The 25,686-nt window shown below is 57.6% G+C and overlaps 11 protein-coding genes across 11 annotated transcripts; 9 read left to right on the top strand and 2 right to left on the bottom strand.

Annotated features, from left to right (window-relative positions):
* Positions 1–437: 437 nt before the first annotated feature.
* On the top strand, positions 438–739 carry SCHCODRAFT_02629702 (uncharacterized protein; the record flags this gene model as incomplete). The annotated part of the gene is made up of 1 exon (XM_050345544.1): positions 438–739. A coding segment is annotated over one exon (159 nt), but the record flags the coding sequence as incomplete, so codon positions are not given.
* A 240-nt stretch (positions 740–979) lies between these two features.
* On the top strand, positions 980–3,989 carry SCHCODRAFT_02545197 (P-loop containing nucleoside triphosphate hydrolase protein). Its single transcript, XM_003030827.2, has 9 exons — positions 980–1,251; positions 1,358–1,416; positions 1,468–1,589; positions 1,637–2,607; positions 2,657–2,882; positions 2,934–3,056; positions 3,108–3,244; positions 3,298–3,521; positions 3,573–3,989. Exons 1-9 carry the CDS (start codon positions 997–999, stop codon positions 3,730–3,732), a joined length of 2,277 nt encoding a protein of 758 aa, XP_003030873.1. The 5' UTR covers positions 980–996; the 3' UTR covers positions 3,733–3,989.
* A 56-nt stretch (positions 3,990–4,045) lies between these two features.
* SCHCODRAFT_02629692 (uncharacterized protein) lies at positions 4,046–6,526 on the top strand. Its single transcript, XM_003030828.2, has 12 exons — positions 4,046–4,138; positions 4,185–4,224; positions 4,274–4,819; positions 4,872–4,925; positions 4,977–5,211; positions 5,264–5,339; positions 5,392–5,523; positions 5,577–5,682; positions 5,736–5,847; positions 5,899–6,070; positions 6,123–6,198; positions 6,251–6,526. Exons 1-12 carry the CDS (start codon positions 4,136–4,138, stop codon positions 6,316–6,318), a joined length of 1,620 nt encoding a protein of 539 aa, XP_003030874.1. The 5' UTR covers positions 4,046–4,135; the 3' UTR covers positions 6,319–6,526.
* Positions 6,522–7,927, top strand: SCHCODRAFT_02629690 (uncharacterized protein). The gene is made up of 2 exons (XM_003030829.3): positions 6,522–7,126; positions 7,193–7,927. The coding sequence occupies exons 1-2, from the start codon at positions 6,572–6,574 to the stop codon at positions 7,748–7,750; spliced, it is 1,113 nt and encodes a 370-aa protein (XP_003030875.1). The 5' UTR covers positions 6,522–6,571; the 3' UTR covers positions 7,751–7,927.
* On the top strand, positions 7,688–8,119 carry SCHCODRAFT_02325300 (uncharacterized protein). The gene is made up of 2 exons (XM_050342374.1): positions 7,688–7,796; positions 7,852–8,119. The coding sequence occupies exon 2, from the start codon at positions 7,852–7,854 to the stop codon at positions 8,041–8,043; it is 192 nt and encodes a 63-aa protein (XP_050199722.1). The 5' UTR covers positions 7,688–7,796; the 3' UTR covers positions 8,044–8,119.
* A 76-nt stretch (positions 8,120–8,195) lies between these two features.
* Positions 8,196–8,914, bottom strand: SCHCODRAFT_02668954 (uncharacterized protein; the record flags this gene model as incomplete). The annotated part of the gene is made up of 3 exons (XM_003031210.2): positions 8,196–8,490; positions 8,547–8,842; positions 8,894–8,914. The coding sequence occupies 3 exons, from the start codon at positions 8,912–8,914 to the stop codon at positions 8,196–8,198; spliced, it is 612 nt and encodes a 203-aa protein (XP_003031256.1).
* Positions 8,915–10,631: 1,717 nt separating this feature from the next.
* Positions 10,632–12,348, bottom strand: SCHCODRAFT_01172535 (alpha/beta-hydrolase; the record flags this gene model as incomplete). The annotated part of the gene is made up of 12 exons (XM_003031211.2): positions 10,632–10,670; positions 10,786–10,866; positions 10,957–11,003; positions 11,055–11,098; positions 11,150–11,168; positions 11,225–11,322; positions 11,470–11,563; positions 11,651–11,746; positions 11,824–11,900; positions 12,036–12,118; positions 12,174–12,268; positions 12,324–12,348. 12 exons carry the CDS (start codon positions 12,346–12,348, stop codon positions 10,632–10,634), a joined length of 798 nt encoding a protein of 265 aa, XP_003031257.2.
* Positions 12,349–12,544: 196 nt separating this feature from the next.
* On the top strand, positions 12,545–14,244 carry SCHCODRAFT_02629681 (uncharacterized protein). Its single transcript, XM_003030830.2, has 5 exons — positions 12,545–12,826; positions 13,039–13,186; positions 13,271–13,380; positions 13,458–13,746; positions 13,799–14,244. Exons 1-5 carry the CDS (start codon positions 12,782–12,784, stop codon positions 14,056–14,058), a joined length of 852 nt encoding a protein of 283 aa, XP_003030876.2. The 5' UTR covers positions 12,545–12,781; the 3' UTR covers positions 14,059–14,244.
* Positions 14,245–14,600: 356 nt separating this feature from the next.
* Positions 14,601–16,523, top strand: SCHCODRAFT_02629676 (histone-fold-containing protein). Its single transcript, XM_003030831.2, has 4 exons — positions 14,601–14,864; positions 14,919–14,991; positions 15,255–15,348; positions 15,500–16,523. The coding sequence occupies exons 1-4, from the start codon at positions 14,817–14,819 to the stop codon at positions 16,344–16,346; spliced, it is 1,062 nt and encodes a 353-aa protein (XP_003030877.1). The 5' UTR covers positions 14,601–14,816; the 3' UTR covers positions 16,347–16,523.
* An 82-nt stretch (positions 16,524–16,605) lies between these two features.
* Positions 16,606–19,987, top strand: SCHCODRAFT_02629674 (DnaJ-domain-containing protein). The gene is made up of 9 exons (XM_050345543.1): positions 16,606–17,014; positions 17,171–17,330; positions 17,543–17,667; positions 17,744–17,898; positions 18,020–18,162; positions 18,360–18,518; positions 18,723–18,867; positions 19,050–19,164; positions 19,543–19,987. Exons 1-9 carry the CDS (start codon positions 16,633–16,635, stop codon positions 19,644–19,646), a joined length of 1,488 nt encoding a protein of 495 aa, XP_050199721.1. The 5' UTR covers positions 16,606–16,632; the 3' UTR covers positions 19,647–19,987.
* A 2,404-nt stretch (positions 19,988–22,391) lies between these two features.
* On the top strand, positions 22,392–25,576 carry SCHCODRAFT_02629670 (OPT superfamily oligopeptide transporter). Its single transcript, XM_003030833.2, has 6 exons — positions 22,392–22,861; positions 22,911–23,023; positions 23,075–23,177; positions 23,228–23,821; positions 23,869–25,003; positions 25,105–25,576. Exons 1-6 carry the CDS (start codon positions 22,676–22,678, stop codon positions 25,263–25,265), a joined length of 2,292 nt encoding a protein of 763 aa, XP_003030879.1. The 5' UTR covers positions 22,392–22,675; the 3' UTR covers positions 25,266–25,576.
* The last annotated feature ends 110 nt before the right edge of the window (positions 25,577–25,686 follow it).

The following is a 25,686-nucleotide window of genomic DNA, read 5'->3' as shown; positions in this document are numbered from 1 at the left end:
ATGCACTTTGGAGATGACCACATGCTTGGGCTTTTTTCTCGCCTCAGACGGGGGCGTGCAGTTGACGCCCAGTGGACAGAAACATTGAAGTCCAAATATGTGGCGTCCCACGCGGGCGTCATGTAAGCCTGAATTAGTCACTGAAGGGACGTTTGCCCATCTCTAGCCGCTGTCACTATCTACTTTTAGGGTGCAGATTTGCTTCAGAAGAACTTAGGTATTGAGTATACTAACTGTACCTATCGTCCAAACTGAACGCGCAGGCTTCGAGTTCTGGGCGATTTTCAGCAACCGAGTGCGCAGCCGTGTACAGTAAGGATAAATACGGACGCGTGGGAAAGTTTTCCCGAATAGGAAGGCGGACAAAAAGCGTGGACGCGAGGCAAACCATCCGCCCATGGGAGGAGGCAGACTTGCCCCCTCTATACCCTACTTTTGACATCATTGCACACACATCCGACTTCACTTTGGTGTTGAGGAACTCATCCCGCTTGGTGATATCTTCAACTTTGGCAAGCCCAAAGATGATGATAACGAGGAGGCGGTGGTGGAGAGCCCCTGGAGTGGCTCACTGTGGATGTACAAGAAGATCGCTGAGCAGGCCGTCGAGAAGGAGTTGGACACGTGGGACTTGGATGCGTCGTCACCCTCGGTGGACACGAACATGGGCTCAAGCGACGCGCTAATGGAAATAGACTGACTTTACATTTTTTACTGGATTTGCGCTATTATTCCGCCATTATTGGAGTCTGACCCTCCGAAGGACGGGGTCAGGTCAGGTCAGCCACGGCGCCAAAGGTCAGTGACCCCTGGGCCCTGACCCGACGTCATGACCCCGGGTCAGCGCAACACTGATTGTAAGACGATTCCTGCAAGCAGGTCTCGTAACGATCGGCTGGCCGGTCCGAATTATTATAGCGGCATCTCGGCAACGACTTCGTAATTTTCAGACGCTTCACTTGATCACTCCAAACATCCATCTTGGCACGACGCGCGATGGTTGACAATCCTTACCTCGCTCATCGTCACCCTTCCGAGCGCGGCGCAGGCTCTTCTAAACCCATGGCGGCAGAGAAGGAGCCCTTATTTGGTTTCGTCCCCCGCCTCGTCAAGGGGGACCAAGTGCGCTCTGCTCTCGAGCACGAGCTCAACCCCTTCACCAAGCAGCCACACTCCGCACAATACAAGAAAATCCTTGAGCAGCGAAAGAAGCTACCTGTGTACGGCCAGATGGATGACTTCTTCAAGATCGTGAGTAGTGCCCACAGAACGCGTGCTGCCTTGGACCTCAGCTGGTTTTCCAGACCGCGCGAGGCTTGCATTAGGGGGGAGATATGCTAATTGTATCTTATAACAGTTCAGCGAGAACCAAATCATTGTGATGGTTGGAGAGACGGGATCGGGGAAGACCACGCAGTACGTTGGTGTTTGATGGGTAGATACCTAGAGCGCTGACGAAGAATGCAGAATACCGCAATTCGTTGCCTACTCCGACCTCCCCCACACGAAAGGCAAGATGGTGGCTTGTACTCAGCCGCGTCGAGTGGCGGCTATGTCAGTTGCGAAGCGTGTGGCGGACGAGATGGATGGTGCGTGATCAGTTAACCTCCACGAATCGCGTACTGACCTCGAACAGTCCAGCTTGGTCGACATGTCGGATATTCCATCCGTTTTGAAGATATGACGGAACCCGGAACCACCTTCCTCAAGTATATGACCGATGGTATGCTCCTCCGCGAGGCCATGAACGACAATCAGCTCTCACGGTACTCCACCATCATCCTCGACGAGGCGCACGAGCGCACCCTCGCTACCGACATCCTCATGGGTCTTCTGAAGAAGATCGCACAAGAGCGTCCCGACCTCAAGATCATCATCATGTCCGCTACCCTCGACGCCCTCAAGTTCCAGAAGTACTTCGCCCTTAACAGGGGCAAGGGAAAAGACAAGGACACCGCACCACTATTCAAGGTTCCCGGCCGCACGCACCCCGTCGAGGTCTTCTACACCCAGGAGCCGGAACCAGATTATGTCGAAGCCGCCATCCGCACCGTTCTCATGATTCACCGCGCTGAAGAGCCAGGCGACATCCTCCTCTTCCTTACTGGTGAGGAGGAAATTGAAGACGCCTGTCGAAAAATCAAGATCGAAGCCGACGACCTCGTAAACTCCGACCCCGATTCTGTCGGTCCCCTCATCTGCATTCCCCTCTACTCGTCCCTTCCCCCGCAACAACAGCAGCGCATCTTCGACCCTCCCCCAGCAGGACGTCCAGGCGGGCCTCCCGGCCGCAAGGTCGTGGTGTCGACCAACATCGCCGAGACGTCGCTCACCATTGACGGCATCGTCTATGTCGTCGACCCTGGTTTCTCCAAGCAGAAGGTGTACAATCCGCGAATTCGCGTCGAGTCACTGCTCGTCAGCCCGATCAGCAAAGCGTCGGCGCAGCAACGTGCTGGTCGTGCCGGGCGTACGCGACCAGGCAAGTGCTTCAGGCTGTACACCGAGAAGGACTTCATGGGCGAGCTGGAGGAGCAGACGTACCCTGAGATCTTGCGGTGTAATCTGGCGAACACCGTCTTGGAGTTGGTCAAGTTGGGTATCAAGGTGAACAATATTCGCTACCAAATGCTCTGTGCACTAACACCGCTCCCAGGATCTCGTCCGCTTCGACTACGTCGACGCTCCGGCACCCGAGACGCTCATGCGCGCCCTCGAGTTGTTGAATTACCTTGCCGCTCTGGACGACGAGGGCAATCTGACACCCCTGGGCGGTATCATGGCCGAGTTTCCGTTGGACCCGCAGCTCGCGAAAATGCTCATCGTATCTCCGGAGCTGAAGGTCAGCAACGAGGTACTGACCATCACAGCGATGCTCTCTGGTACGCTGCTCCTTCTGTCCCGGCTATATCATCTGCTTACCCACCCCTTAGTCCCCAACGTCTGGCTTCGCCCGAACAATCAGCGGCAGCAGGCAGACGCCGCGAAGGCGACGTTCACCGTTCCCGATGGTGATCACCTCACCCTCCTCAACGTCTTCAATCAGTATATGCAGAGTATGTCAATCTCTCCTTCTAGTTCGCGGGCCATACCCTAACGTATTACAGACAAATACGACAAGAACTGGGCATGGAATCATTACCTCTCCGCTCGGGCTCTGCAGCAGGCAGAGAACGTGCGGGAACAGCTCAAGCGCAATATGGAGCGCTACGAGCTGGACCTGCTAAGCATCACCGATGAGAAGGTAAGTGTTATAACTCTTTCAAGGACTGCTGAAGTACTCACCTCTGTTGCTAGAAAATGTACATGAATATCCGTAAAGCGCTCGTCTGCGGCTTTTTCATGCAGGTTGCGCACAAGGAGGGCGAGAAGGGGAGCTACCTCACCATCAAGGACAACCAAGTCGTCGCTCTCCACCCCAGCTGCGGCCTTGATACGCAACCTGAGTGGGTGCTGTTCAACGAATTCGTGCTCACGACGCGGCCATATATTCGTACGGTCACCGAGATCAGACCAGATTGGTAGGCCCCTGCCCTACTTGCGTTGACGCCGGATACTCACCCAATTATCAGGCTCTTCGAATACGCGGCAAATTACTACGACCTCAATACCTTCCAGGATGGTGAGACGAAACGCGCGTTGGTCCGAGTTGCGAATAAGCGCGCCGGAAAAGCTACGGGCAGGGTTGATGAACCGACCAGTAAACGCGCAACCAAGAAGCAGCGTACGTAGGCGGAGGGGTGTCGCAGTCACGCTCGCTGAATGGCGATTGTGAGGGTTATTGTATATTCTACCACTGCGCTCCGTTGCTATCCACAGCCTGCCTCCCCGGCAGTCGAAAGAGTAAGGAGGATCGGAAGACCAGTGGCATAGACCTCCCCGAGCATCCCAAGCGAATCGAGATCAACGGTCGAAGGAGTTGTATATGTAGATCAGTCTGGCATGTATTCACGCTTCCCAACGACCTTGTGGAGCATTGTTTCATCGTCCGAGCGACTGTTGAACTGGAAGAGGTCAGGCCAAGATGCTTGAGAGAATGTGACACGTGGGACGTGATCGTGTCCTGCTTGCTCCTGAACATATCGTCGGGCAGTCGGGCAGTCAATTACAACCTGCACACTCCTCTGTTCTTGCCATGGTACGCCAGCTCATAAAGCGCTTGAAAGTTCCTCATCGTCGCGTAGGTTGTGCTTGCATCGTCGATTTGCACGAAAGCGGGTAAACGTACGTGGCCCAACACGCTCAGCTATATGCGCTCACATCCACCCTCTAGCGCTCCTCTCCCGCCAATTCCTCCCCCTTCCCAAGACGCGCATCGAGGCTCTCCTAACTGCCTTCCCCAAACTTGTCCCGCCCCCGAACTCCTCCTCTCAGCACACTTCTGTCGAAACGTCCGACGTACGCTATGTCTACCAGCCCATAGACGATCTCGTTCTCCTTCTCGTCACCAACAAGGCCTCCAACATCCTCCAAGACATCGACACACTGCACCTCTTTGCGCGCGTCGTCGCCGACGTCTGCGGCGGGCGCGCCCTCACCGACCGCGACATCGCCGACCGCGCATTCGAACTACTCGGCGCGTTCGACGAGGTCGTGGGTTTAGGGTATCGCGAGCCCGTCGGCCTTCCGCAAATCCGAGGTATCCTCGAGATGGAGTCGCACGAAGAGAAGATCCAGGAGATCATCGCGCGCAACAAGGAGGCGGAGGCGAAGGAGGAGCTCAAGCGCCGCGCGAAGCAGCTCGAGATGCAGCGGCGCGAGATGCAGCGTCGTGCGGGTGCGGGTGCGACCAGTGGAGGCTTCGGCGGCGGGGTGTCTGGTGCGTTGGCTACGTGCTTTCAATATCCCACGACTAACGCGCGATTATTCAGGATACTCCCCTGTCCCGCGCTACGAAGCACCATCGCCGGCTCCTGCCTCGCCAGGTGAGCAACCTTTGCCTTGATCTTACTGCTTCGTATCGACGCTATTCTCAGCCCCCCAAACTATCACCACCTCAAAACCCGCTTTCAAGTCTGGCGGCCTCAAGCTCGGCAAGAAAAAGGGCGGCGCCGACATCCTCGGTGCAGAAGCCGAGGTCAACAGCCCGCTTCTTGGCCAGACCTTCGGCGCGTCGCAGGAATCCGAGCTGTCTGCACCTTCTACGCCTCTGCCGTCGGTCACGAAGTCAGCGAGTGACCGCGGCAATCTCCCACCAGTGGACGAGGAAGAGTGCGTTGTATTCTCAAGAGGTAATCCAGGAGAATCTGACAAGGCTATTTAGCGTCCACCTTACTATCAAGGAGGCTCTCACAGCGTCGCTCTCCCGCGATGGAGGCGTTGAGAGCATGGAGATCAAGGCAAGTGATCCTTCACGAACATCATATCGCTCGCTCATACAACTTCAAATAGGGCGATATGAACCTTCTCGTCAAGGACGGCGAATACGCGCGCTGCGCCGTCGAGCTCATCGGCGGCACCGCAAACGTGCAGTTCAAGCAGCACCCCAATGTAGCGAAGTTCGCACCGGGTGCCGCTGCCAAGGTTGGTGTGCCCTATCACGCTTGGATGCGTATCTGAGCCAACGACACCTCCAGGTTATCCGATTGAAGGACCCAGCGAAGCCCTTCCCCGTTGGTCACTCGCTCGGCGTCCTCAAGTGGCGCTATACCGGCAAGGACGAAAGCGTGCTACCATTGAGCAGTGAGTTCCCTAATCTTGTCTCGCAATGAATCTCAGGTTGACACCTGACCCAGTCAACGCCTGGCCAACCCCGTCAAACGACGGAACAGTCGACGTCTCGCTCGAATACGAGCTCACTAACGACGCCGTTACGCTGTACGATGTCGAGATTGACGTACCCTTGCCGTGAGTATTTGCCCTGTCCATACTCCTCCACATATTCAATCTCTGCATCAGCGCCGGTTCCTACCCGACAGTCACATCGCAAGCCGAGGGCAGCGATTGGGAACTCGACCCCGGCTCGCATGCGCTGCGCTGGAAAATACGCAAGGTCAGCGCGGAGGACGGCGAGCGCGAGGGCTCATTGAACTTTGTCGTCGCTGGCGACGACGCAGAGGCGCTTTTCCCGGTATGCATTTACCGTGACAGAATATGGGATCCGCTGCTAACTATCGGCCTAGGTATCCGTTCGCTTTATCGGCCAGGGCAGCTTGCTGGGCGTTGCAGTCAAGAAGGTTGGGCACGTCAGCAACGAAGGTCAGTCTCTTCTTATTGTGCTCGGCCAAGTAGCGCTCATAAAACCCTTCAGACGTATCCGAGGACATCCCCTACAGCGTGGACAGCATCCTTTCGGTGGACGAGTACAGTGTCGTGTAGTTCGGTACATATGGTTGATCAGACGAGCTTGTACGGATGATTCATGTGTAGAGCCTCCATCTGAGCGTGGCGTTAGACCAAACCGGGGTCGATCTGGAGCAGGGACGGGACCAAGCTGGGGCAGACGCTTTCCCCACGGGCAGAATGACGCAAATCGCCCTGGAAGTCCCTGTCAAACAAATTCAAACAGAATCCCAGTGATGCGTTCATCAGCCGACGCGCGTTATTCGCGACCACCTTGCTTGCTACCACCATGCCTCGTCCCCGAGCGATTCCCCGCGTCCCTCCTGCTGCTCGCGTCGAACTCAGCGCAGGCCAGCTGCTGCGCCAACGTGTCGGGCAGCGCCTAGCCGCCACAACGTGTGCCGTCCCCCACATCCGTGCGCCCGTGCGCTCGTTCACCGCGTCGACCGTGTCCCGCACCGGTGCCGATAGCTACAACGACGAGAACAAGGTGCCCGACTTCTACGTGCGCCGCAAGGAGAAGCGTGCCTCGGGGAAGCCTATCTCCGAAGAGGAGAAGGCGAAGGATCCCTCCCTCATGGAGCACCTTTCCGACGGGCTGCTCTCGGATGAGATCGTTGCATCGACGCGGCGCCTCAAGTCGAAGATTCCTAAGGAGATGTACAATGAGGACGGTGTGCTCGTCCACCCCTCAGGGTACGTGATTCCCACACCGGCGGACGAGACTCCGGCACGGCGCGAGCGCGAGCGCGATCTGGCGAAGCAGACCGCCGCCGTCGCAGAGCGCGTCTTGGAAGAGGACTTTGAAGGAGTGACCGCGCACACCAAGGCGAAGCGGCGCAAGGTACGTATCACCCTACTCGGACTGCCTTCGTTTCCCTCATCAGCTGCTTACTCCACGTCCCCCCAGGTCCCTGTCGAAGTGCGGCACGAAGATGGCAGCGTCAGCCACCCCTCTGGCTTTGTCCCACCCACGCCCGCAGAGAACTTTGACAATCTCTTCGCCTGGGAGGACGCCGAGAACGCGAAAGCCGAGGCGCAGGCCCGCCTCCGCAAGGCCGACAAGTCCTCCGACTCCGCCTCCCCCGCTACCCCCCTCAAATCCGGCACGCTCGAGCAGCAGCCGGCGCACACCTCGGGCACCGCGTCCGGCGAGTCCAGCCGCGCTTCGCACAACCCGCGCTCGACGCAGACCGACCCAGGCGACTCGAGCACGCGCAAGACGGACGAGATCCTGCAACAGGAGCAGCGCGAGAGCATCCAGCGCCGGAAGGAGCAGGAGGGCGGGCTCATGACGGAGCTGAGCGCAGGCGTACTGGCCGGGGGCGTCAGCGCGAGCACGGAGCCGCGCGACGAGAAGAAGCCTACGGCGTACGCCACTCAGGAGGGCGTGCAGACGGCGCAGCACCCGCCAGATTTCATCGAGCAGCACCCGCCGCAGCGGGTGAAGAACCCGAAGAAGGATTGAGCGCGGCGGAAGGAGGGAATGGAACGAGGAATCAATAACATCTAGAGTAGGTTCTGCTACTTACGGAATGTCACGCTTTACCATTCTATCTGCACGACTAGATGTACTGTCATTGTTGCAATGCTGAGAGTATCACCTTGCTTGCAAGTGCAAGGTCTTTCCCGTGTCTTATTGACCCCATCAAAAATGACCCCATGTGCGTAGCACGTTCCGAAGACAACATCGGTAAATGCGCAGACACCTTCGTCCATAAGTCCTGTACGGCACCACACGACGAGCTCTGCCAACGATAGCAGGATTCAGACTCACGCGCGAAGTGCAAGCAAGGTATGCATCCGGCGAAGCCGGGGCTTCCTCTAGTCAGTTATACTGTGAATGTAGTGCAAAAGATGAAGTAAGTAACTTGGTATGAAGTAGCGCGTTCGAGGACGACCCTATGCCCCTGCTAATCGTCGTCGTCGTCTGAATCGCCGCGGTCGCTATAGTCGTTCAAGTACGGGTCCCCGCCGCCAGCTGCCGGAGTACTGAGGACTACACTTGGACCAGCATTGAGATCATCGTCCGAATCGTCTCCATTAGCCACTGCTTGAGCTTCCCCGGGGCGCTCGTCGCTCGCGCCGGTGCTCGATCCGCCCCCAAGTAGTGCCGCTCGCTGCCTCTCCCAAGCCGCATCCCTCACTTTCTTCGGAAGGCCCGTAGACGGTCCCGAGACGAAGAGGCTCCACAACTCGATGAGCAGGCTTGACAAAGCGCAGTCAACAATCCAGTAAAAGCGGATACGGGAGACCAAACTTACCCCGCTTCCCTCCCTGCCCCATACCACTGATGGTCCTGGACTAGGCCAGCATTCTTCGCCATCCGGCGCACGCCCGCCGTATCCGTAAAGCTAGCGTGGTACGTAGCGAACACCTTCTTGATGTCAACGACGTAGACACCAGGCTCCAGACGCGCAGAGCGCCCATATGTCGAGCTTCGCGCTGACAAGTTGTTGCCCCAGTCCCTCTCCCTGCGCGAGCGATCGTCGTATCTGCGAGCACCGTTGTCTCTGCGCGGAGAACGATCGCGTTCGCGAGAAATAGAGCTGTTTGTAGACTGCGCAAGGTTAGGCATCGAGATCAACGCTCAGCAGAGGATGGACCTTACCAGACCAAACAGCTGCCCCATCACGTCCTCCCCATCCTTCCCTTTCCACCCAGTCGTATCCACACCCACTGCCTTCAATATCGACAGTGCGAATTCTGCATTTGACACCAGCAGGATGATAGGCTTCGCATCTGGTCCGCTGATATCGAAGTACGATGCAAGGTTGATCTGGTCCTGCGGTAGTATTTGCGTCCCTTCGAAGGGCTGAAGGACATTGGATGTCAGTATAACCATACCGATACAATCCCAAAGCCTGAGGAACTGCCTACCTCCTCTTGAAACTTCTCCGTTCGCAACACCCCGCTCACTTGCGGATCCTGCTCAATCCAGTCGCTGATTTTGTTGCTCGCCTCTTTCCAGTGCTTCGTCGTGCCCTCCTTCACTGCCCATCCCCTAGGTGCCGCCGATTCCCGACCCCCTTCCGCCGACCCGTTGTGGAACGCGGCCTCTGCCAAGCCCACGTCCTTGATCTTCGGCATTGCCTTCTTCACTGCCTCAGTCTCTTCCTTGTACATCAAATTGAATGCAAAGGCTAGGACGCGGAAGTCGTTCGCGCGCAAACTAGGAAAGCCGAAGCGAGCAGCGTCGGCCGGATCGTGCAAGATGTGGTTGAGCGTCCTGTCGAGAATCGGGTCAGTACCTTGTATATGGCCGGGGACCGGTGCATCTCTAGAATCTGGATAGGTGAACGCGACCTTACCTTGCCCGCTCCAACATCGTGTAGCTGTTCCCTCCCTTCCCTTTTAGCGCGGCCTGCAGCTCGTCGCGTGTACACACAATTGGCGACAGGCATATGAACCTGTCTGCTCTCAACGGCCTCCCGCCTCGTAAGTACGACGGGAACCGCCAATTCTCCTCGTCGGTGACGAGGATTGTCGGTCCACCTGCCGCAGAAGTACCTAGCAAGCGAACTTAGCCTTGTATTGAGAACCGCAAATTGCGCTCTTGCGGAATGATGATCGCACTCACCGAGGATGAACTCATACTTATCCGGCTGCACGCGACGTAGCACGCCTAGTGCATTCAAAACTTGGTCAAGCCGTCCTGTATCCACGTAGGGCTTGCCCCTGTGCATAAGCGAGAGTACAGCGATGAGCGTTCGTCGCCGGCGGGCGAGTCGTAGGGTGACCCGCAGCGTAAGGTAGGAAATGAAAACGAAAGGGCGGTCGGGGTTTGCCAGCAATTCGATGAAGGCGCAATATAATAGACAGTACCATACGCAGAATTCAGGCCATCAAACGGCATGGGGAGTACGGAAAGAAGAAATGTACATCCGTCAGTGGCGATAACACGGCGAATGAACTCCAGTACCCTCACCTACTTGCGATATCTTTCAGCGAGAAATATGTGTTCATGTCAGGGGTTTCGAATTGTCTTGAGCTTTCGTGAGTCCTTGTAAAGTGGGTGGCTGATTAAGTCAAGACTCCTCAGAGGTGCATCGGTAGTGGAACTGGAAGAGTAAAGGAAGCACGGTCGGCGTTCATAAACAACGAGGCATGGGACACGTGCTAGACGGCCATTGCCGGAGAACATGCGAGTTCGATTCGCAACTACACTCTCGGGGCGCTTGCAGCCCGTCGTGCGTGGTGGAACAGGATGTTCTGGTATAACGTGCCGTCAACTTGTGCAGGATACTTCCCAATGAACCAGATTAAAATCGAATAGGTTATGATACATCTAACCCTTACTACGAAAACACGACTGCTCACATTCATCGACATCCCGATGCACCCCAAATTCACCAACAGAAAGGCGTTGTCGCAATAATTCCAAAATACTGAAGGTTGTCCACCGTTTCGAAAGAAGCACCATGAAAGACAGAAAGTCAGCAAGTACATCCTCTTGCAATGCGACCATTCCCGATAGATAGCCAATTATATTGTCGCACTCACCTGCATATGATCCTCATTGATACCCTCGCTAGGCACAGATGCCGAGCATTTTGGGTCTTCGCCGTCGCACGCGCAGCGTACCTGGAAGGAATGATGTCAGAGCGCGTGAAAACTGAGCAACACACATGTAGAAAGACAATACCAGTAGGATGACAAGATTGATCCACATACCGTGTTCTCCGGCGCTGGAGGCTCGCACTTCTGCCAATATTCGACGCCTGAAAGGTTCGTATCAATTGCGCACTAAAACGAGCACTCCGACGCCTCACCGTGATGCGCATATCCCATCGACGTCGGAATCATTGTCGGGACGCTCAGGTGACATTAGTCTTCAGTATAATGAAGACGTTCTTCAATCACTCACCCATCCTTTGCGTGCACGACTATAGGGAGCGCACACTGTGAACAAAGCTCGAGGAAAAGTTAAGACAACGCTTACCCCTGAACGCTGTCCTGCCCACGACTTGATTTACCCAATTCGCAAATTCTGCGTTTCCCACCCGCGGTGCGCCGTAGGAGTAGAGCTTCGTAACTGGTCTGAGAAAGACGAGTCAGCTATGCATCCTCAGAACCTACAGCACATCAGAGGCAGAACGGTCGAGAACTGTTGTAGGCGAGTGGGAAAGGGTGTCAATGAATGTTATGTGGGGACAGAACGACGAAGAGAATAAAAATATATCTCACACCCCCGTGAACCTCTGCCTTAATGCCACAATTGCCATCGTCGCAAGCGCGCCGCCGAGTGAGTGACCCGTCGCTACCAAGGAATAGCCGCAGCCTGTTGAAGATGGTAGGGTTTTGTCCCCAACGTCCATTATAAGTGGAGACTGTGCAGACGTCTCCGCACCCCAAGGAAAAGGTATACCCGCCAGTCGTTCAAGCTCCTCGGTCACAATCGCGATGACTTCAAGTGCAACGGAGTTCCAGGCGGCCAAAAATCCGCTGTGGACTTTAACGCCATCTTCCAAAAGTTCACGAGTCAGTATACAATTACCGCTCTAGAAGACATGAATGTCCGGCTAGGGCTCAAGGACTCACCTGGTGCAGTCACCCCTGGCGAAATGAAGGGCACAAGTACGACGGAAGCATCGAGTAGGATATCCGTCATCGAGAGGCTATAGGGCGGAAGTCAGTACGTTTGGTGAGATCATCTCAGCGGCTAAGTCCGTGAGTAGATGCCGATAGGGTGGCGATTCCAGTGTAACGCGCGCGAAAAGGATGAGTGCGAGAATACAACAAGAAGCCCTTACCTACCACGCAGAGCAACAATGAGTTCCCTGCGTTCATCGTCACGCGCAACATAGCCTTGTATATCCGTGTATGAGTTCGAGATCTATCAGGACTGGAGCTCAAAGGCGGTCAGAATAAGGGCTTGAAGCAGTTCGCACCTCCGACACCAGAACCCGCCCATTCGGCCTTGGGCACAAAGCAGTATAAGCCGAGCTCGCATACTTGAAGTAGTGCACGAGGTCTTCGTAAAGCCCTGTAGACTCATTCCACAGACGATCTAAGTACGAAGGGCAGAGTATGCCACCGACATGGCTCGATCGGTTTGGGGGTCATAGCAGCCTACGCCACACACTATCAGTCTGGAGGCTTTGTAAAGCGCACTTCTGTTCATACTTAGCTCTAAAGTCTTGATGTGCACCTTCAAGAAAGGGGGAAAGCCCAGCAAAGTAGAAAGCCAAGGGTGGCACGCGCCTGCCGACCGTTTATGGCACGTCCGCTCGGCAAACGCCATCGATCTGCACAGCCACACCAGCCCTTGTCCTTCCACCGCCGCGCCTCCGCGAGATTCGTTGACTGCCATCGGAGGGCGTCCGAAGGCGTCTTTGTTCGGCCACGGCTACGACTAGAAGTCATACTTGGGGTCGATAGGAGAGGCGTTCTTGCACCTCGACCTCGGCCAGAACGTGTTCGACCGCAAACCAGCCAGTCCCCTCGGCCTTCGAGCGTGCAACCACCGGCAATCCCTCCCCATAACATGATGTCCAGGATGGAGGATGTATCGACAGGCTCAGACTCGGACTACTCCAGGTGCGCAAGCTATCTCTGTGCCATAGCATCGACCTGACGCGCTCCCTCCAGTTCAGTGCGTATCACATCTCCCTTTATGATGCTCTACTTCCCCTTACAAAGTTTCGGTTCTTCCCCACTACATCTTTACCCCTCCATCTATCAGCTATTTTCTCCTTACGCTTTCTGGTTCTCCCTCGTGTTCGAGATCGTCGAGTCTAACGCCCCTTCCCCCAGTGGATATCCTGGTTCCTCTCCTCCAAGGGGAACGAGTATTTCTGCGAGGTCGATGAGGACTTCATCCTTGATCGCTTCAACCTTACCGGCCTCAATAACGAGGTCGCGAACTATGCCCAAGCGCTCGATCTCATCACGGACAATTTGGGTGCGTTAGCAAGTTCTATACACATTGAACGGAGCTTTCTGCAAACCATCCATGATCGACACCGTACTAACACACACCTGTCAGACGACGAGATGCAGGACGAGATGCGCGGGTCGCTCGACGTGCAGGCCCGGCTGCTCTACGGCCTCATCCACGCGCGCTGGATCGTCACCGCGCGCGGGCTCGCGAAGATGGTATGCATGTCCCCCTCATCCCTTGACTACTATCCTTTGCTATAACATATCAATATGATGCTCAACGAATACCCCAGCTCGAAAAATACAAACGCGCCGACTTCGGCAAATGTCCTCGCGTGCTCTGCGCTGCCCAACCCCTCCTCCCTGTCGGCCTCACCGACATTCCGTACGAAAAGTCCGTCAAGCTCTACTGTGGCCGCTGCGAGGACATCTACTCGCCCAAGTCCTCAAGACACGGCAGCATCGACGGGGCCTACTTCGGGACGACATTCCCCCATCTGCTTTTCCTCGTCTACCCAAATTTGATACCGGCGAAGGTGGGTGGTACCGAAGGAGGCGCCGCGGGGCTTGGCGCGGGTTCGAGTGCGTATGCTAGTAGGCTCAAGTGACTGATTTGACTCACGAACCCATCCAGGCTCAACAAGCGGGGCGGGCGCAGCCGCCGACTCACGGGCCCGCCGTCGTGCGCGCGATGACGCTGAAGTTCTACCAGCCGAGGGCGGCGGAGGCGGCGGCGAGGGCGTCAGCACGGCGAGCGTGGCGAAGAACGTCGAGCGGTATCGGCCGCGGATATACGGCTTCCTCGTGCACGAGACGGCCAGGCTGCAAAGATGGCAAGAGGCAGTCAGGGATCGGCAGGTGGAGAGATTGGAGGCGATCGAGGAGAGGCCGTGAGGTGGTGTAGGCCGTCATATCCGGAAAGACTGCCCTCGTAGAGTAGAGGAGTGCCCAGCTGGTTTGTGCTTTCGCAGATGCTTCATACATGGACATTCCTGTATAAGATGTATCCATATTTGTATTTTCGGTCCATACAGCTGTCTTGATGCGATGCTATACCTCCAGTCGTCTGCGCCACCAGGCTATCATTGCATTGCTATCGTTCCCCTGTGAGTGACCCCGAGCGCCTCATAGCCCCTCGCCCGAGTTGTGCGCAAGGTTTTTTGACCCGACTCAGCTACTGTATGCTTATGCTGCATGCAACGCATTACCTCGACTGCAATTCACGTGACAGAGGATATTCATGAAGATCCAAGTATACTTTTGCTGTAGAGAAACATATGAACCACGGGATAGGTTCGAAAACTTTTTGATGGCTGGCACACAGTTGCGCTCAAGATGGCAAGTGTCACGTCGTGTGGGTCCCGGACCCACTACCACACGTGATCATCAACAACATAAAGCCTCGTGGCCCAGGCGTCTCCGAACCCGACCGCCGCACCACGTGGGACGTCCGCCCCGTTGAACGTTGTCTAGCTCGTCGACGGCACCTCCACGGCCTCTGACGATCTCCTCGACTTGCATCCTCCTACATCGGTTGCAAGCAACCCCAACAGTGACGACAAGAGCCGAGCACAACAAAAAACTGTGCACGGTTCAACCTGCGCCTCATCGAAGACCACAGACCGTCAACACCTCCATATCCTCTGCCCAGCATGTCTTCCAAGCTGAAGAATAAGTTGAAGCAGACGAAGTTTCCTGTGGTGCGTGGGTCCGCGACTAAGCGGAGGGTGCAATACTGACAGCCATTCGACCAGGCGCGCATCAAGAAGATCATGCAGAAAGACGACGATGTAGGCAAGGTCGCGCAGGCAACACCTGTGGTTATATGTGCGTTCATTGTACAACTCTTGTCCTCGAATTCCTTCGCCTTCAGCTGGGCGACTCTGCGATGGTGTATCGCCGTCTTCCCCTTGCCTTCCTGACAGCCCTGCGATTTGGTGTCACCATATCATGCTCGCTGCTGGTGACCACCCTTCGGAAACGCACCACTAGTCGTTTGACTGTCACTCCTTGCTCCACATACCTACACTTTCGTCCTCAAATACTTGTGTCCCTACTCGTTTCGAGTCACTGCTAACAACTTGTTCTAGCCAAGGCGCTTGAGCTCTTCTTGAAAACCATCGTGGACGAATCTGCCAAAGTCACCCTGCAGCGCGGCGCGAAGAAAGTCGAAGCATATCACCTGTGCGTCCGTCGTTATCTTCTTCGCTTTCCACACGCAATACACCTCGCCCTCACAATCATGCCCATCGCGGCTTCGCATGATGGTTCGCGCCCACTATATGCCCCGTGCCACCTCATCTTCTACTTTTCGGAAAACTGACACCTCGTCCAGCAAGCATGCCGTCGAAACTGTTGAAGTCCTCGACTTCTTGAAGGACATAGTCGCCGGCGTCCCCGACCCCTCTGCCGGTGGCACCATTGACCCGCACGAGAACTCCAAGCGTCGCGGCAAGGGCAAGGCCCGCGCGCGCGCCGCTGCCGCGGGCGACGACGACGAGGAAGGAGATGGAAACGACGGGGACGTGCACATGGCCAGCGCGCACACAGACGAGGACGGCGAAGGTGGCGATGGCGACAGCGATGAGGAAAAGCCAAAGCCGAAGCGCGCACGGAAGCCGCGGGAGCCCAAGGAGCCCAAACCAAAGAAAGACCCCAAGCCCAAAGTCCCCAAAGCACCGAAGGAGCCCAAGCCGCCCAAGGAGCCTAAGCCACCGAAGGAACCGAAGCCAAAGAAGGAGGCCAAGCCGCGCGCGCCTCGCAAGACGAAGGTTGAGAACGGAGACGGGGAGGAAGCGCCGAAGCGCAGGCGGCGGAAGAAGGCGGATGAGCCGGAGGCGATGGGCGAGGGCATGGGCTCTTTCGCGCTCGAGCCGCCGGGCGGGTACGTGCAGACATACGAGCAGCAGGCCCAAGCATACGACGCCGGCGCGAGCAACTACGATGCAGGCGCGGGTGAGTACGAGGCGGGTGCTAGCACGTATGCGTCCGGTGGGGGATACGACGACGAGGACAGCAATGGGTACCACGCAGCGCCGACCGGAAGTGCATACGAGGATGCTTACGGCGGGAGAGAGCATATGTATGCCGAGCCCTCGGGGTACGCGCCTGCGGCCCACGACAGCGCGATGTACGGCATGGAGACCTTTCCGGAGGATGATAGACCGTATATGCCGCGATGAGCAAGTGCGCTCGTTCTCATGCGATACCTCGATACATCACCTAAACTTTTTCCTACGATCGAACTTCTCCACCTCTTGACACGCCTACCCATATATCCGGGATGTCTGGCATAGGCCATGTAGTATGTTATGTTGTATGTATGAACGAAACATCATTTCGACGCTCGCATTTTCCGACTTCAACTTGGCCAGTGGAATGAAGTAGCACGCGTTTGACACGTGTTGTTAGGCGCCGCCGCGCCGCGCCTTGCGATCGCTATCGAGCTCGCCACTGACGACGACGACGATGGCCCCCCTCCCATCGAGGCCGGTATTCCAGTACCCGATATTCCTCTCCAGCTGCCCCCAATGTCATATCCAGCTCGAGGTCGCCGTCCCATCTCCGCGCCCAAAGCAGGGCACGCTCCTCGACGTGCAGTGCTTCGCCTGCCGTAGCACATACACGCATGCCCTCTATCCTGCGCAGATCGTCGACGCTGCCGGCGCGGGCCGCGTGGGGACGTCGTCGCAGGGGCCGAGCTCGCCCAGACCTGATCGAACGCAGACACCGGGCGTGAAGCGCTCCTCCCGCAAGATCGGCACGCAGGAGCGTCCACTAGAGACGGGGTATTACGACATCCTGGGCGTCTCGGTGGACGCGACGACGGACGAGATCAAGAAGGCGTATCGTGCGTGTGGTCCTCCCTACCCCATCCCCATCCCTACCCCATCCCCATCCCTCCATCACTCAACCCATTTCTCTCTCTCTTGCCAATCACGCCCCCGTCGCAGTCGACCATGCTGACATACTCCTCATTCGTCTTAACCCTTGTCTCTACCTGCAGGTCGCGCCGCCATCAAGCACCACCCGGATAAGAATCCGGACGATCCGCACGCCGAAGAGCGCTTCAAGGAGATCGCCATAGCATACCAGACGCTCTCAGACCCAGCCCTGCGCAAGAAGTACAACGAGTATGGCAGCAAGGAAAGCCAGCCCGAAGGAGGGTGCGTTGTCCAGAAGTTCAACAATGTTTCCCACAGTCGCTGTACCATCTGGCGGATTGCATTGTCCTCCGCATTTCCCTTGCTTCCCAGCCCAGACAATAGCTACCTTTGTCCTGTGCTCCTCAACCCTTGTATTTTACTCTTCCTTTTCCTTTGCTCACGATGTCGCACATCTCGTATCTCCCTTCCTTCACCGCTAACCCGCCATCCAGCTTCGTCGATCCAGAAGACCTCTTCGGTGCAATATTCGGCGGCGCTGCATTCGTGCCTATCATCGGACACATCAGCCTCGCTAAGGACATGAAAGAGGCCTTGCAGGAGGCAGACGACGAGCTAGGTGAGTGCATGTTCTCGACGGTGACGTCGAGCTTGAGGCGGTGACGGCCAGGACGTCGACTGACACAGAAATGCAGGCGCAGGCGCACAACCAAGGTTAGATGCGCAAGGACGACCCATACTCGATCAGGACGGCAGACCACTTCCGTTACTTGACGCGAAGGGACGGCCAGTCCTAAGCGAGGAAGAGAAGAAGCGGCGCGAAGAGCGCAAAAGGCGGCGAGCGGAAGAGGTGTGTGTGCTATCTTGTTTCTTTTTCTTCTCCCCCTGCTCCCGCACTTCTCCCTCTGTTTTCGTATCGTTCCTCCTGTCGCCCTTCCTCCCCGTCTCCTTCCCACTGACCCCGACCACAGAAAGAAGCCGCCCGCGCCGAACGCGTGCGCGAGCTCGTCGCCAATCTCGAGCAGAAGCTCGGCAAGTTTGCAGAGGTCGCGAGCGGGCCGGATGACGCAGCCGTGGCGCACAGCTGGAGGGAAATGTGCCGAATCGAGGCGAGGTGTGTATGCCTCCCGCATTATTCCCAACCCCGTGGACCCCCGTAGTGTTTTCAACCCCGCGGACCCCCTGCATGTCCACTACCTTTTCAGCTCCATGCAGTTGCGGTCCTCGGTCATTCGCTGACCACCTCACTCGTCCACTGACCTCCTCAATCATTCGCTGACCTCCTCACTCATCCACTAACCCCCTCCCCAGCGACCTCGCCGCCGAATCCTACGGCCCCGAGCTCCTGCAAACAATCGGCTTCGTGTACACCAGCAAGGCGAAGCACCACCTCGCGACGCAGCAGACGCTGTTCGGCGTCGGCGGCTGGATGCACAACATTCAGGGGAAGTACCATGTCATTAGCGAGACGTGAGTGCACTTTCTCTGCCTGGATGGGGGTGTTTTGCACCTGTGGAATGGCGGGTTTGCGCCCGTGGAATGGCGGATTTGTGCCCGTGGGATGGCGGTGTGCATAGGAATGGGATGAGGAGCAAGCCTTCCATCCGGGAAATGCATGCCTTCCATAGGAAGATGCAAGCCTCGTACGCAGCCCCACTAACCCCCACCCCCCAGCATGTCCACCGTGCGCTCCGCGATCGAGCTCAAGTCCGTCTTCGACCAGATCCAGGCCGCGGAGAAGGCGGGCAACCTGAGCGAGGACGAGCGGCGCCGGCTCGAGGAGCAGGCCGCGGAGAAGGGGCTCCAGGCGTTGTTCAAGGTGCGTTGGAGTTCTCGTTTTCGAGCCTCCCTCGTGCCAAGGCTCACTTTTCCGAATCTTCCTCTCTTACCGCCCCTTTTCTCATCACCTCATCTACACCTACTTCCTCCTCTCCCCCTCCCGTCCTTTTCGCTCCCGTTCGAGCGACGAGAGTCTATGCCTGACTAACTCTCCCACCCCAGGGCACCAAACTCGAGATCGAGTCCGTCCTGCGCGAGACCTGCGACCGCGTGCTCGAGGACCCGAACATCACGCCGCGAACGGCGCAGCTGCGCGCGGTCGCGCTGCAGATTATGGGTAAGTCTCTTTCGGTTTTGATTTTTTCTTTCGCTTCTCGTCCTCCGTGCTATACGCATTGCGAGCTTCGTGAACATATGCATTGCGGCTTTTGTGCTATACGCATTGCGACCTCCGTGTTATACGCATTGCGACCTTTGTGCTATACGCATGGGAACCGGGGGGCGACGGGGACATGGCTTAGGTGGGGAGCTTGCGTAGGGCAGTTGTGGGCTTGCGCAAGGCGGCCCGCAGGCGTGCGATAGGCAGCTGTGGGCTTATGAAGGACAACTATAGAAGGAGCGAGGGAGGAAGCGGCGCGGGAGGATAATAGAAGCGGCGCGGGAGGAAACCAGAAGCCAATGATGACAAAGAGAACAGCACTAACCCACCCCTCAGGCGAGGTCTACATGAGCGTCAAGAAGCCCGAGGGGCTGCTGGGCGAGGACAGCGAGTACGTGAAGATCGAGAACAAGCGGAGCTCGCGGGCGGGGTCGAGGTAGGGTGGGGGAGTTGACTGGGATGTGGTAGAGATGGGTGTCATGAGGCAGGTGAAGGGGTGTCATACTGCCAGGTCGGGCCCGTGTCATGCTAGCTGCAAGCGAAGCCCTCCCGCTGACCGGAAGCGAAGCCCTCTCGCGCTGAGCTCGAGATAGCTAGCCCTCGTAAGTAGCGAAGGGCCAAATCGTAGCGAAGGGACAACTCATCATTTCATCGCAAGCACGAGAGGAGGGGCTGCGTCGGACATATGATGCATGGAGCGCCTTGTATTTGTACTCCCATAGTCAGTATTATACGTTACGCTGCAAACGCCCTGGCTCAGCTCACACATTGGCTCCGTCAGCCCGTTCTCAAGTCACCTTCGGGAATCCGCCACGCACGACAGCATCTCACGCAAGCCTTCCGGGCACGTCTGCTCTCGGGAGACAGACCAAGTCGTGAGTGGTTGGGTGCGGCGTTATGTTAGTTAGTATGTGGCACAAGGAGATGTACAGATCAAGGCGAGACCGCAGTTGAGCTGCAAGGCGGGTGCACTGGCTCACGCGGCATGGACGTGGCTTGACCAGGTAGCTAGAGGAACCCTGACCAGCGCTGAGGACGCTAGACGACAGGGAGTAACGCTAGGATGATCAGGGCCCAGGCAACTTGAAGCAGCTAGATTCAAAAGTAGAGACTGGCGCCGGCGCGCGGATTTGCGAACGAAGCGGACAGAGGAGCGGGAATAGGTGGCGAAGGAGCGCGCATATATGCTGTTTGTTGAAAAGAGAAGAAAACAATTATAGAGCAAAAGGCAGACAAGTCCCAAGCTACAATGGAGACGCAGAGGAAACATGGTCAAGAAGGCCAGACGCGCCTCCTGGATCTACCCCGACGTCGCATTGACATGGAAGGAAAGTTCTTCACGAGGTGCTGGAGAAATGCCAACTACAACTCATGCAGGGAATTATTGTGTGACGTCTATCAAAGATTAGCGCCGCGCGGATGAAGCGACACAGCGCGGCCAGGGTTGTGTCCGCCATGCTCGCTCAGGGTTAGGCCCGTCAAGCCTAATCATGCGCGCAAGCAGGCCATACGCCTGCAGATGTTGTGGTGCGTATGGAAGTGTCGATTGTCGCGCGCGCGAATTGCGGCGTGCGTGCAGACAATCATTCAGGCGTGATGTGCCATGCGCGGAAAAGTCATGCGAGCACGAGGGAGCGACGAAAGAGACGGCCACGACGATGTACGCTTGTATGGGAGGTTACGAGAGCCTGCGGCATCCTGCGCTCGTCCTCAGGCATTGACCTGAAATGCTGGTATGGGGGCGAAGAGATAGAATGAAGGGCCAGCTACGAGTGAAGAGGGGAAGGCAGGAAGGCGCGTCGCGCTGACAAGGAAAGGGCGCTGTGTCGCAGAATACTGCATACGGAGGGAGGTTCACGCATGGCAGATCATGCGTGGAGAAGATGTCGGGGACGGCGAGCAGCGTGTGCGACGACAGAAAATCAGACATCTGAGATCAAGTATGTAGGAGAATTCGCGATACGCCAGGCTCTTCAGAGTGATGTATCGATGAGGTCGGTACGAGACGAGGAAAGAAGTGCAGCAGGACTGTATTCACCGCGACGACTAGTTGTGCGCAAAAATATAGCACATGTTGGCAACGACGCTCATTAGCCATCGAAACCCATCAGCCATCGAAGGCGACTGTCAAAAGCTAGTGAAGTTGATTGTCAAACGCTAGTGAAGCTGATGCCGATCTCGAAGACAACTGATGGCGGCCATACGAGGAAGGGAAGGCGCACCGTGACGGTGCTGGGAGAGAGGCGGGCGCCGTGTCGCAGATCACGGGCGCGCGGCGGGGCATCAAGTCGTCGGCGTGGAGAGGGCTGGGTGGTTGAATTGAGGTGTCCATGGTGGCGCTCTGCCATGCGAGTCACGAAAGTATCAGGTGGGCGACAGAAGTGTGGCGACGACGAGCTGTAGATACTGCTCGACTGCGGTCTGGCTCATTTGACGCGTCCTATGGTGGTTGTCCGTAGCAGAGATACAGAGATTGGGTGAGCGTTGGCGCAGGCTCCGCCGTTTGAGGGGAGGAATGGCAGATGATAGCCAGGTAGGGCGAACTGAAGGGAGCGCATGCTGGAGCCTGTTACATCAGATACGACGCCGGCATCGCAGTCGATGGCGAGCTATCGCGAGTGCATGGGACGCCAACAATAACCTTTCTCGGTCCGGGGGCCTAGGGGTTCGCTCCCCGACCAGTGAGCGTGCGCTATCAGCGGAGCCATGACCTTGACGGGGAGCGAGTTTGGAGTGCTGAGCAATGCGGCGGGTCGATAGTGCCCGACGCCGGCCCAGACAGGCGGTCGGGCGCGCCTGGCTGGCCGAGGGAAAAGGATCGAGGCATGCAGGGCGGGCCAGGGCGGAAACAAAGTTGGCGATCGGGGCATAATGGGGACCGCGTGGCTGTCCGCATACGGCAGGCTTTCAGCGTGAGTTCCTGGTTCCGTTCCCAGGAACGGCCGCTATCGCATCACAAGAAGCGAGAAGTTGCCTATCGCGCCCAATCAAAACGCGAGCATTGAAGCCACGCGCTCCGCGGATCACACGTCCCGATATCGAGGCCTCAGTCTAAAAACGGGACCTTATCGTCCGCTTATTTTTGCTATCGGCCTGCTCGACGTGCGCCAGCGTGCTCGACGCCAGATGCGTACGCGAAGAAGCCTCGTCCTCGTCGACGGGGGCCGCGACGACGGCTGCTAGACGACGCTATTGGGCGCGGTGGAAGCGCCGCCGCCCTCGCCCAGCCCGGCCTCTTGCCTACCTGCGCGTTCGCCACCCGCTCCGGCAGCGCGGGACACTGCTCGGGATCAATACCCTCTATGGCCGCCTGCGCATGTGCAACGTCCAATTCTCCGCATGCCTGGCCCGCAAATGCATCATCACCTCCACTCGCCCGCTAGTATAAGAAGCGCTCTATCCCCCTTCGCTTCCCTCACGCGCTCACATACGCCCCTTCGCTCGGCAACGCGCCCCCCTTCACTCCGCCATGGACATGAGGGAAGAAGACGACAAGAAGGCGCCCGCCTCTGGCGTTGTCGACGTCGAGAAGCTCGGCTCGGACACCTCCATCGACAAGCTCCCCGACGATGCTTCCGATGAGATCCGTCTCCAGAAGGCCAACGAGCTCGCTGAGCGTATCGCTGCTGGCGAGGGTACCGAGGCAGACTACAAGGTGCGCATACATCATCTCGATCTCAAGATCCGCTCACTGTCTTTACCAGGTCGAGAACGCCCACGACGTCGCCGTCAAGGTCCTCTCTACCCGCGATGACTACGAGCTCCCGGTTGTCACCTTCCGCATGCTCTTCCTCGGTCTCGGCTTCTCTGCCTTTGGGTTCGTGGAACCGATCCTCTTTCGCCACCGCTCAGACTGACCGCCATCCAGCTCCGTCCTTGCTCAGCTCTACTACTTCAAGCCGCAGACACTCAATGTCTCCCAAGGCTTCCTCCTCATCATGATCTACTTTGTCGGCAAGGCATGGGAGAAGGTGTGTCCGATGCTTCCCCTCCGCACATACTTCCCGCTAACGTTCCCCAGGTCGTCCCCTCTTGGGGTCCCCTTCGCTTCATCAACCCCGGCCCCTTCAACATCAAGGAGCACGCCGCCGCGCTCATCATGGCCTACACCGCCTCCGGCTCCGCGACTGCCATCCAGGTCATCTCCGTCCAGGACCTCTACTACGGCAACGAGGTCAACCCGGGCATCGCCATCTTCACCCTGCTCGCCTCCCAGCTCGTCGGCTACGCCTTCGCCGGCCTCCTCCAAGAGGCGCTCGTCTACCCGTCCATCGCGTACTGGCCGACGACGATCGTGCCCGCGAACATGTTCCAGGCGCTGCACTTCGACGGCGGCCTCGGCTCGAAGCGCACGCGCATGTTCTGGGGCCTCTTCGCGATCATCTTCGTGTGGGAGATCATCCCGCAGTGGATCTTCCCCCTCCTCACCGGCGTGAGCATCTTCTGCCTCATCGACCAGTCGCACCACCCCATCCGCAACGTCTTCGGCGGGTCGAACAACAACGAGGGCATGGGTCTCTTTGCGCTCTGCTTCGACTGGAACCTCATCGGCTCGGCATGCCTGTACAACCCGCTGTGGACGCAGCTCAACGAGAACATCGGTATCCTCCTCACGGTGAGCACGTCATCTACTCTCGCGATCCATTGCTCATCTCCCCCCAGTACATCCTCATGTCCGCGGTCTACTACGGCAACGTCTGGCACGGGCTCGACTTCCCGTTCATGAGCCAGGCGCTCTTCACTGCCGACGGCGGCGAGTACAACCAGTCCGCCATCCTCACGAACAACGTCTTCGACCCGGAGAAGTACGCCGAGATCGGGCCCGCGTACTTCTCGGCGACGAACGTGCTGAACCTCATCACGTCCAACCTCGCGATGAGCGCGACCGCCGTGCACGTCTTCCTCTTCTACTGGGACGAGATCAAGCCCTTCTTCCTCTCGCTCAACCCGTGGTCCAAGGCCGCGCCGCCCGTGCACGACGAGCACTACACCGCCATGAAGCGCTACGCGCGCATCCCGCGCTGGTGGTGGGCCGGCCTCCTCGCCGTCGCCTACGCCATGGCCCAAGCGACGGACTACACCGGCCACTCGCACTTCACCTGGTGGCAGCTCACCGTCATCCTCATCATCTCCCTCTTCTTCACGACCGTCTACTGCACCACCTCCGCGCTCCTCGGCTTCAAGGAGTTCAACGGGCAGCTGAACGGCTTCTACCAGATGATCGGCTCGTACATGGTCCCCGGCGACCCGATCGCGAACATGTACGCCGCGCTCTACGGCGGGCAGCCGACCGTGCAGGGCATCAAGCTCCTCGGCGACCTCAAGCTCGGGCAGTACGTCAAGATCCCCCCGCGCGTCAACTTCCTCGTCCAGATCCTCGGCTGCATCGTCGGCGCGGTCCTCAACTACGTCATGATGCTCTCCGTCATCCGCGAGCAGCGGCCCGCGCTCCTCTCCATCTCCGGCACGCGCCTCTGGTCGGGCCAGAACGCGCAGAGCTACAACTTCAACGCGATCGCGTGGGGCGCGCTCGGCCGCGAGATGTTCTCGCCCGGCAAGACGTACTACATCGTGCCCATCGCGCTCGCTATTGGCCTGGTCCTCCCGATCCCGGGATACATCCTGCACAGGATGTACCCCGAGAACAGCATCTTTGCGAACATCAACACGGGCATCATCGTCCAGTACTCGAGCGACCTCAGCATCGGCATCAACACCAGCGTCAACACCGCCATGGCCCTCGGCGTGCTCTCCCAGTGGTGGTTCCGCCAGCGGCATCCGCGGTGGTTCACCAAGTGTGAGTGTTCCCCTCCCTTCACATCTCCATATACAAGCTTCAACCGTCTTGCGTATGCGTCGGTCTTTGCGTTGATCATGGGCGCTAACCCACCCCCCCAGACAACTACATCGTCGCCGGCGCGCTCGACGGCGGCACGCAGGTCATCTCCTTCATCCTCAACCTCGCCGTCTTCGGCGCCGTCGGCGAGGCGCACGAGTTCCCCGAGTGGTGGGGGAACTCGCTCAAGTATAGCTCGGACCGGTGTTTGTTGCCGGAGTGAGGTGGCTGGTTGTTGGTGGTTGAGGAGCCCGAGTAGACACGTCGGAGGTCAGAGGTGGCTGGCGCGTTTTGCTCGGTGTGTGGGGAGAGGGAAGAGTGTGGAGCTTGAGGGGAGGATGTGGATGTCTCGCTTGCGGAAAATGGAGGATGTGGTATTTATGAGGGCGTCGGGTGGGGCCGACGCGGTGGGTCTCCTTTGACGGGACGCCTGCGGTTTATACAGTACTTACTGACTTTCATGTATTGCTCGACGGCGGACACGCGAGCCGTGTACAGTAGATGCCATAATTATAACGAGGATAACACGCAGAATCATCGACTGAGTGGACTGGGGCATATAGCTCGGACAGGCCCTTCGGATTGCCTCGTGCTGTATCTTCGACTTCAATGATAGTAATACGGGGGATACAGCGATAGGTACG

The sequence above is a fragment of the Schizophyllum commune genome (genome assembly GCF_000143185.2).
Source record: "Schizophyllum commune H4-8 unplaced genomic scaffold SCHCOscaffold_7, whole genome shotgun sequence".
NCBI classification, from domain to species: Eukaryota; Fungi; Basidiomycota; class Agaricomycetes; order Agaricales; family Schizophyllaceae; genus Schizophyllum; species Schizophyllum commune.
The sequence above is the reverse complement of the archived record's forward strand: the minus strand, read 5'-3'. Positions and strand labels throughout refer to the sequence as shown.